Source organism: Acanthochromis polyacanthus, chromosome 21, assembly GCF_021347895.1.
Source record: "Acanthochromis polyacanthus isolate Apoly-LR-REF ecotype Palm Island chromosome 21, KAUST_Apoly_ChrSc, whole genome shotgun sequence".
Taxonomy (NCBI): domain Eukaryota; kingdom Metazoa; phylum Chordata; class Actinopteri; family Pomacentridae; genus Acanthochromis; species Acanthochromis polyacanthus.
Genome location: NC_067133.1, coordinates 16,361,844 through 16,372,474, shown reverse-complemented (window position 1 = coordinate 16,372,474; position 10,631 = coordinate 16,361,844). Strand labels below are relative to the sequence as shown.

The 10,631-nt window shown below is 41.3% G+C and overlaps 1 protein-coding gene across 1 annotated transcript; it reads right to left on the bottom strand.

The window, feature by feature from the left end:
• Positions 1-103: 103 nt before the first annotated feature.
• gosr2 (golgi SNAP receptor complex member 2) lies at positions 104-5,027 on the bottom strand. The gene is made up of 6 exons (XM_022204654.2): positions 4,829-5,027; positions 4,533-4,597; positions 3,632-3,740; positions 2,495-2,627; positions 2,189-2,329; positions 104-1,721 (listed from the first exon to the last, which is right to left on the bottom strand). The coding sequence occupies exons 1-6, from the start codon at positions 4,855-4,857 to the stop codon at positions 1,560-1,562; spliced, it is 639 nt and encodes a 212-aa protein (XP_022060346.1). The 5' UTR covers positions 4,858-5,027; the 3' UTR covers positions 104-1,559.
• Between the last annotated feature and the right edge of the window lie 5,604 nt (positions 5,028-10,631).

The window sequence follows — 10,631 nt, the reverse complement described above, 5'->3', positions numbered from 1 at the left end:
GTAAATACAACTGCTGTAGATTAACCTATTAACACGCACAAGGGTTGAGATTGCTACCGGAAAAAAGCAGAATGACGAGTCGAATGGAAGATGGACACTTGCGTATTTTATCAAGTTTATTTCTTAATCGCCCCAGCAAAGACGGGCTGGGATGGCATACGATAGTGATCTGTCCAAAAGTAGCAACGCTGTATTTTTAAAAACTTAACCCTTGTTTCAGCAAATAAAAAAAAAATAAAAAAAGAGTTCATGTGTTGCTTTCCGTAACATGAATGAAATTCACATAAACACAGTAAGTCACAAGAATGACGACACTTGCATATATTTTTAAAGAAGGTCTGGTCATATTTCCATGAAGTTCTCCCGGTTTTGTGAAACAGTTCTTGCAGCTGTTACTGACAAATGTAAAACAGTAGATGGTGCTCTAGTTGCACTGAATAGACTAGTAAAAGCAGCAAATCTACAAAATCCCTAATAATGTGGAGTGTAGTTCTCTTTTGAATTCATAAGCTACTCTTCAGACTGAAAAGAAAAATGAGTGTGCTGTTTCTGTTACTAGCAGAATCATTAGAGGAAGATAAACAAAGGAGATGATGCATGTTTTATTCTGTTAGGAGAATTAAATCACTCACATAGTGAGACTAGACCCAAGAGAAAACACGTAACCATTAGAAAAGGGCTGTTGATTCCATTCTGTTTCTCAGTGGACTATTGTTGCCATCCTGCTTATCTCAAGTGTATAACATATGCTAATTTCCCAGTTTATTAGGTACATCTTGCTAAAGCTAATGCAGTCTAATGCAACAAATCAAGATTAGAATTTAATTTTTAATTGAAGTGCTTTTAAGGCATGTTAATTCAACTTTATGTTGGTTTTGGAGGATGTTGTTTGTGGCGCTGGTGAATTGTACCACATCATACTGATGTTTTTCTATCACTTGGTCGTCATCTTGTATTAGACTTGTAGTATTAGCTTGGTGTACCTACTAAGCTGGTATGGACTGTAAATTATGATACACAAAACCAAAGATTCTCCTGTGAGCATTCAGAAGTTGCAGTGTAATGACACACACAGCATTATGAACATTTCCTCACCAGTATTTGTATTTCTCTATGAAACATGTTGAACAAGGCAGAGTGACACCAACAGCATTAATGACAACTGAAGGAGAAAAACAACTTTTCATTGGAGACAAAAGCAAATTCCGTATAAATATCTAACGTATTTTTAAGAAGCCATTTGGGTACAGTCATGAGTGATTTACAGTTTTTACAGAAGTGGTTTTAATAAAAATGGGTGTGTGGCAGTATCTGGGAGGAACGCTGACCATTGGGGAGAGTTCAACACCTTCAAGCTTCAGGTGGAGCAAAATACTGTCTGTAAGTAAGGTCTTCAACCTTACCATTTTGCAAGTTCCAAAAATAAAATAATTAAACTGAATATAATGGCACAATTTATAAAAATTACTTTAATGTCAAAAATTCATATCATGAAGGGATGATGTGCTGCAGAAATGTCCTCGACTGATCAAAAAACCATCGTTGCGGTTGGATGGCGGTCAGCCCAGGTATCTGATTACCAGGAACATGAAGACGCAGGTCAGCAGCATGCCTCCGATCATGATGAACTTATCCTGGGTGGCTCGTCTTTCTATAAGTCTCATCACTGTGTTCGACAGCCCCAACATGTTGGCCACATCCAGCATCTTCTTATGGGTCCCCTGTGCAGAGCCAAAACAGCCACGTTCGTGTCAACAGCAATGATCACGTGTGACAGATTAGACTTGAACAGCCATAAATACACACAGTGTCGGCATTACATGACCGCATTGTAATTATCTACACTAATTCATCTGATTGTTAGAGACGCTGAGTGCCAACACCCTCCCTGACGCGCCACTCTGTCAGAAGTCTCTCATGGCTAGACTACCAGGCTGTGAGTGCTGATCAACAGACACACCCTGATAAGACGAGGCCTGAAGCAAAGCCAGGAAGCCCATCTCCTCCCTGGAAACAAGGACTCAGGCTCTCGGTGAGCATATGCACTAACAATAAGACTATTGTGATCGATGTGGACACCAGAAACTGGGTCAGGGAATAGAATTCAACTCACCCTCATATACTTTTCCTTTGTTCAGCTCAGGCAGAGATTTATTTGGCTAGATCAGCCGTTGCTGTGAGCACGTACCTTCAGTGTCGATCTCTGATCTCGGAGGCCGTTGAGGATGCTGCTGCCGCTGCCCAGGAGGTCGTCCATGCCTCTGTGCGCGTTGTGCAAGCTGGAGTTCAACTGTAGGGTCTCGTCTATGGGGATGGAGGTATCTGCATCCTGTTGAACGACATTTTTTATTCCACAGACTGACACATCTTTTCAGAGGTTTAAAGTTGGAGTCACTGGATATAAAGTGGCTGCTAACTTTACCAGCCACACCCTGAGTCTGATCACTCTTATCTGGTGTACTTTCCATTCTGTTTAAAGATACATTTGACTTACGTTGGTCGTGAAGGTGCGGCTCATGAGTTCCTCCCTCTCTCTGTCCTGGGCCTCTCTGGCGTAGCGTCGGTGCTGGAAATTTTGCAGGGCAGTCCGGAGGTGCTGAACATCATACTTGAGCTGGTCCACTCGTCTGTTTGAGAGAATGAAACTTCTTTATTCAGTTTCACAACTGCACAAAACATTCTCAAATATAACAGACCAGGAGATATCAAGCTAGATTCAATTCCCTCAAAAAACACCATTGAATGTTATATTTAAAGACCTTTACACTCATTTGGAAATACCTATTTTTCTCTTATCTACTGGGACAGTTAAATGGGCTAAAGCAATTTTTTTGTATCTGATTGTGAAGCAGGAGACAATACTCGTTAACAGACTCATTTTTGGGTTATTGTTTTGTAATGGCAAAGTGTCATCGAAAACAAAAACTGAGATAAACTACTATTTTCTCATTGGTGAATCCATTCATCACTTTTCTCCCACTCATCTGGGACCAGTTCATGGTAATTTATTAATTACGGAGAAGTAACACTGACAGAAAAATCAGTCAATTCTTCTATTTGATAGATAATTGTCACTGTCGGCTTTATTGTACGCACTGGTTGTCCATCATTCTTTGACAGCAGTGCAACCATGAAAAGAGCATTAAATTGCTCTCTGTGTTTTATTGAAAAGCTCTTTAAAAGTCTTGCTCACTTTCTTCTTCCTCCTTTTTCTTACTGCAGCTTATGCACAATTCTAAGTATTCACACTTGCTCTGGATGATGAGAACACTTCTTTTGTCCTCAAATCTCATGTGGTTGGAATGAAGAGTGTCTCACAGCCTCCCTTTCTCCTTAGCTTCACTCAGACCCCACTGGAGACCGACTAAGATCACAGGAGTGCTGTGGAATGGGGTGTACTGTGTCCCCTAAGGCCTGTTTACCCAGCTCAGAAATTAATCTTTGCCCGATGCAGCAGGAATGCTGGTGATGACGGGGCTTCTGAGGAAATGTTTTCATAGAGCCACATCGCCACAGGGCAGGACAGGTCCGCCTGTCTCATCTCCTACACCCTGCCTGTGTCTTTATGAGATACGGTTCAGCCTACCAGTTCTGGCGCTTTACGGTTGCTCCTCAACTGCTACAAACTCACAGTTTGGCGTTCTGGCGGCGGTTTGGTGGTTCCTTGCTGGCCAGGATCTCAAGACGTTCTAAATGAGTGAAGATCTGGTCGATTCTAGCTTGTAGTTCGTTCTCTAACACTTGAAAGTTGAGAGAAAGAAGAACGAAAAGTTAGAGGAAGGAATGGGACAGTGAATTATAACCAGCAGTAGCAGTAACAATCCAAAGTGAAAACTGAATAGTTTACTTATTTCTATAAAAAAAAACCATGAAATTCTAACAATAGGAAGTTGTATCCAGCAGCCTGTGGGGTGAATAATTATATTTTTTAAATAATTGACTAAATGATCAACTGATTCTTGCAGTTCTACAACAGATTTTGTCACATCTTCTTTCTGAAACTGTGTCAAGCTTTCTTACTGACACGTTTATTCAAAAGTTAGGGCAAATTTGTACCTGGCCACACTGTACCCAGATCCCTTAGTTTTGCACTTATCGGTAGAAGGACCCTCTCCCGTACTAGTGACTGTATAGGTTTACATCCTCCCTGTGGTTAAAATACAAGTTGATGTCATAATTCGTGAAAGGGGTGTGGAGGAGGGTTGCCTGGCTCCCACCATTATCTGACAGAAGCCCTCCCAGCCTCCTGTCACTGCACCCACCCTGCTGCTTCCTGCCCTGGCACCAGCCTGGCCCAGGGCTGATGGAGTAGGCACCATCCACAGAAAACAATCAGCCAGGGCACTAACACCAGCCCCCCTTTCTGTCATTATGTACAAAAGAACAGCAGGCAGCCACGACAAGGAGTCTGTACTGAGCAGAATTTAGAAACCCATTCAAAAGAAAGCAGACTGGAGGTGGTACAATCAACACTGATGCAACATTCACATGGATGAGCTGAATCTAATAAACCATGACAGCTCTCTACTCACAGTGGACTGACTGACGGTCTGTCTTCTCCAGATTTCCCATTAGAGACTGCACCTCCTGGATTTGCCTAATCCAGAATAAACAGAACGTTACTGAACAGAAACCCAATTTAATTCTTTTCATTTTTTTCACTTTTACGAGCGTAAGTGGTCATATTGTCACTAGCAATAACCACAGCCTGTTATTATTAGTTTGCTACAGTTAAAAGGCGACTAATTAGCTGCTTCAGGTAGTTTCACTCGTTAGCTAAGTTAGCTAACAGAGTGTACATGCTCCAGGAGAAGACAGGCTCACTCACTTGTTCGTCTGGTGGTAAAGCGTCTCCATTTTCAGCGATTTAATGAAACGCGGCGCGTTCCTTTAACGTATAACACTGTTGTTGTTTTTTTATTAGAACACGTTTATTCTGACAGGTAACTAAGCTAGCAAGCTAACTAATGGTAGGAGAGTGAACACGTCATCAGCGGAGCTTTGTGTACGGAAGCTGCGTGGCGTCACACCACAGAGAGGACAGAAGTGAAGAGCGCTCACTCCGCCTCTTATTTACGACATGAGGATGGAGTTTTACATGTGTACTTACATAGACTGTATGTAGGGAAAGGCAATTGCTCTTCAGTTTTTGTGAGACACAATCTTCTTCTTATTTATCATTATGGTATGTGGTGCTGCTTATTACCACATTGCTTTTTACTTTTCTATTCTAGTCTTATTGGCTTACTAATTTTATGTCACTGATGTGCTTACATTTTATTCCTTTTTTGCCAGGCACTTAGTCTCTTGTGTTTTGGCTTGTTTTTTCTTTGAACAATACTTTGCACAACACTTTCCTTATCTTACCTTATCCTAAAAGCAGCAGTAAAACATTTAAAGCAGATATTTAAATAATAACCACTATAAAACAGTCTAACACATCACAACCCTGCAATGATTGCTCAAGCTAGAGAAGCCAATTACAAGAAACAAAGTTGCTTAGGGTCAGCAACATCATAGAAGAATAAAATGCTTTACAATTGCTTATTTGTTCAGGTGGCTGTTTGATTTTCTGAACTGAGCCACTGACTGAGCTTTTGCTACGCTTAGTGCTGTGGCTAAAATTGAAGAATCATGATCCACAGCTGGATTTGGCTTTATAGATGATGTTTAAGTAAAAACTACCTAGCTTCAGCCGTTCAGTGGAGGCGGAATGTTAAGAAACCCAACAAAATTCCAATATTTATTTAATTTTGTGATTTTCCTTCTTGGTTTTAAGTCTTAAATGCTGTTGTACATCACTAAGGTGAAACAGGACACCAGATGTTTGCACTGAATGCCATGCAGACAATAAATCCTGGTTCAAAACACTCCTTAAATGACAACTTACTTCAGGTTATTCACTTAAACTTGCCAAATTTAAATCTGGGCTGTAGGCTACATTTTCCATTACATTTGATATTCTGTTAAACATTATAGCTGACAGAAGTCCTTTGGCCTACTAAGACAAGCTCTGAGCGTATGGCATAATCTATTGACATGTAGACATGTGACAGGAAAGACTCTGAGAAACATCTCCTGAGGCTAGCTTTTGTCATCTCTCCTTGACTGGCTCTAATTAGGCTATCCTCTGTTTTTTTCCACAGATAGGTGTGAGAATATTCCTGTGTGTCCATCCAGATTCTTCCTTCTCGCCTGCAGTCAGAGACACCAACACTAATAATATAAAAGTTTTCGTGGTGAGGTGAGATTACAAGTCACACATCACTGAGGAGGGAATGACAGAGAAGGGGGGATGGATTATTTGTGAATTTGCCAGCCACAGACCGACTGTCAAGAAGTAATGTGTGAAAGTGGCATGATTGGATTTCCCAGAACAAGTTGTGAAAATTTCACAATAGTTCCTTAGTGATTTAGTGGGAGGAAAATCGTCCCGGGGCGCTGCCTGGCACTTTAACAAAACCACATCTCAATCACCTCACCCCAGAGCCTCCGTCACTGTGGTGCCTGCCGATGTGGGAGGGGGAGAATCAATGAGTCCAGGAGCAGGCGAAGCAAACTGAAGCATCCTTTGACATAATTAATGCTGTGAGCTGCTGCAAGCTCCTGTTTGCCACTGATAGCTGTATTTGTTTTCCTCCTTCAACACAGTAACCAGAAGTCGGCCCAGACAGTTCTCCACGGCGGCCTGATGGTACGTGAGATGATGGTTGTATCTCCAGGCTAGACACTTCTCAACAGAGGTCCTTTTCACCCACCCCCACATGTCAGAAACCTTGAGATCTGTTCATGCCACTTCTTGCTCTCGCTGTTCACCATTTTCGGTTGTCATAACATATCCCCGGGGCAGCGGTTGGATGTGCACAGCCTTAACCTGTTGCTCAGAGTGGAGAAGAAGACGAGAGGAGGTGGAATAACCCCCCACCCTCCAATCATTTCTGAGCGGTACATGAGGCACATTTGCCTGTCTCTCTCTCTCTCTCTCTGAAGGTCGTGGGGTTCTCTCTGTCTGTCCTTTATGTTTCAGCCCCGAGGAAAGGATGAGATGAGCTTACTGGTTTTCCTCCACACCTGAGCACCACGGGCTCAAACTGGAATCCAGACTCCAGGTGTGGAGCTCGATCACGCCACTCTGACTGACCCAGGTATCACATGTGGTTACACCTAGCGTGTCATAAAAATGTCACTGTCATATTGAAATCCTCACATTTTGCATCGTGAGGATTCTGTTCATTTACCTCTTTTATTTTGTGGGATATCGCTATCACTTTATTCACATGGAAACATTATTTTAGTGTCGTCAAGTGAGAGATAGAAACAAATTGATTCACTGCTTTCAGTGTAACAGTGTATATTTCATTAATTGATCGTGTTTACAGATAAAATCTTAATCTGAAAAGTAACTAATAACTGTATCTGGGTCATTTCATCCTAAATCAACACATTTTAGAACAATTTCTCCTCAACCATCTCTGATTTGCCTGAATTTTTTTTGTATAAAATCTGAATTACATTTGTTTTTTTAAATGATTTCCGACATCAGCACATTTTTCCGCACACTGACATAGGAGGCTGTTTGAACGACAATATTTCAGTAACTGTTTATGATAAAAGCCTGAAGTTTCCATATTTCAACTCAACCATAATCAGAAGATATTTGATCTGGTTATCTAATCATAATCAAAGACATGATCAGAAATAACAGCAAGTATTTCAGGCTTTTATTTTTACTGGTTGTTGAGCAGTTGTGGATCAAACATAGCCTCAAATATCTATGTGCAAAAAACATGCTCAAAGTGGGTCAAGGGGCTTTTCAACAAAAAAAAAATCTTGTAAAGTTCTTGATATATATCAGTTTTAAATTTGACAGGTAGCATTTTTAACATCCATTGCTTAATAAAGTAAATTTAGGCATTTGATGATGTAAGGTGGAATGACCCAGATTTGAAATAAATGTAGTAGAAAGTTAGTAAAAGTAAAACACATTTTGTTTTAAACAAAGAAAGAAAGAATTCCACCACTACATTTTTATTTCAATTTTTAAAAAAAAATCACATCTTGTAGCTGAAGTGGATCCAATGATTGTCTCTCTTAATGAATATTTTATAACAGACCTGGATCCACATGCAGAATTATCTAGATATTTTCTATCACTAAAGTTTTAGCAAGAGATATACTGTATGTTGGTTAAAATGAAGTTTATGTGAAGAGAACACTGTTTCTCAGCCCCAGACTTTGTGTCCATCTTAGTGGATCAGTCTTCCTGTCCTGGTCAGACAACACGGCAGCAGAGTTATTGCTCAGTAGAGGAAGAAAGCACTCAGTGTACTCAGAGTTTTCCCCCTCCCCGCTATAACACTGTTTGGATCATCAGGGGAAAATAATATGTTATTGAATCACTTCTACACAATGTACTTAATGATGTTTTCCAGGCAGCATAATACATCATAACTTTGCAATGATTGCCCAAGACAGACAGAGTGAAGAAGCCAATTATGAGGAGCAAAATTGCCTTGGGTCAACAATTTTTGGATACCAGTCATTTTTTGAAGGCACACTGATCTTCTCGCTCCCCCTCAGGGAGATGAGCCACTCGTCTTTGAAGCTGTGATGAGACGCTGAATGAAAGCAAATGAGGGCCTGTCAGAGATGACAGGAGAAACTCATAAGCTCCCAACGTCCCGGTGGGTTTTGGTGGGAAACAGCTCCAGAGGGTTGACCAGGGGTGGCACAGTTCCCCTCAATCCTCCCCTGGAATCAGAAGGACGACCCCCTGTTGCCACCCCTGCTAGGGTGAGACGGTGGCAGGTAGTTGGCTAGTTGCTCTCAGTGATGAAATGACTGTGAATTGCTGCAAAAGCAGAGCTACAAAGAGATGCAAAATAGCAATAAAATTATGCAAAACAAGAATTAAGCAACACAAACCACCACAAAGAGATGCAAAACCAGAAGTGCATTGTCTCATAATCTTCCCAAGTTATGTGAAGCTACAACCTGCATTTATTTGTTGATATTTTTAATATAGAAATAATTACAATTTTGGGAGATGAGAATAAATATCCACTCCCTTTGGAAGTTTTCTCTTTTTATTGCCTTTGGACAGAAAAAGACTCTTTCATGTCAAAGTGAGAGCAGATTGTTTTTTCCAAAATAGTGTCAGTTAATACAATGTAAAATAAATGACTGCATAAATATTCACTCCTTTGAGTCACTGTTTAGTAGAAGCACCTTTGACTGTGATTAGTGTTAAGATTATGAGGATGAGTTTAAGGCTACATTTATACGAGGACCATCTTAACAGAAAACGCAAAAGTGGCGTCCTGTCATTTCACATTTAGACGAGCGGTTTTGAAGGAAATCTGCGTATATACGGTGACTCTATAGTGTGCGGAATTCGATTGGATATGCATGCCAGGCAGCTGGGTGGCGCTGTGATAAAACTCTGCCATGTCTACGCGCATGCGTACTATCTCCCTTTTCGGATCTCCGCCGCGGTAATGTTCATGAATGGAATCTGTACAGATTCTGCACGTTTGTTGGTACGACTCCTGTAGTGTACATAGAGCTGCCAGAGTTGCTTGAAGGTACGAAGGATGGAAATAATCACACATCTTTGTTTACTTCTTTGTACCGGCCGGCAAACCAAAGCACCGGCGCACGTATGTGATGTAATCGCGTACGCGACGTGGTCAGATCTCAGCAAAGTTTTGCGTTTTGCTGTTTAGACGGAAACGTAACGGCAGAGAGTTTTCAACTTTTCCACTCTGGAGACCAGTTTCAAATTTTTGCGTTTTTAAGGCCCCAAACGCCGTCCTCGTCTAAACGATAGGTGTTTTGTTGAAATATTTTGACGTGTTTACCTGCAAGCGTCCTTGTGTAAACGGCCCCTAAATTAGCTTGCACGTGTGGACTCCACAATTTTACGGCATTCTTCTTTGCAAAACTGCAAAAGCAAGTTGAAGGAGTGTTTTGTTGTAAATCCTTGTCAAAAAATAACTAAACTGACCATAATTCAAGTAAAAAAGCAATGAAAGGGGAAAACTTACAAATGGGGTAAAAACTTTTTTGTATTACACTGAACAAATTCTATTTCAATTTAGAATTTTCAATTTATTGCTTCCTGAGGTTTAAATTTAAGTCTTAATGCAGTTAACCATCTGTTCAAAACTGTCCAACCCTGCTCCTGAAGGTGCCTTCCGCCCTTCTGTCTTCTGTCTGGAGTGAAAGCGATGACCAGCCTTAATATTTCACCTCTCTTTAAATTATTTCTTCTGATCTCAAAGAGGATAGAGTGATCATGAAGCTGTCAGACACACACAGCCCTGCAGCCATACCACCTGAGACACCCAGACCTCTGAGGACGAGGTGCCGTCCATCCCCGCGGCTGGATGACGGCTTAGCGAGGATGGAAACATAAACGGTGATGGCATGGAGCCCTGCGCCGGGCTTCCCCTGCCTGACAGCTTCCTACCCACAGTCATGCACGCACTCCAAACCACACTCTCGTGATTTAGTGTCAGTTAGCTGGAGTGTGTGTGTGTGTGTGTGTGTGGTTCACAGAGCTCAAAAGACAACAGATTTGGATGGCACCATCATGGAATACTTTAATGACAGTGAAGCTTCAATTGCTC

Coding starts and splice junctions, on each gene's coding strand:
- gosr2 (XM_022204654.2), bottom strand. CDS start 4,857: ATGGAGACGCTTTACCACCAGACGAACAA. Junction 2,628..3,631: donor CGCCGCCAGAACGCCAAACT/GTGAGTTTGTAG, acceptor TCTCTCAAACAG/ACGAGTGGACCAGCTCAAGT. Junction 2,330..2,494: donor GCCGCACCTTCACGACCAAC/GTAAGTCAAATG, acceptor GTCGTTCAACAG/GATGCAGATACCTCCATCCC.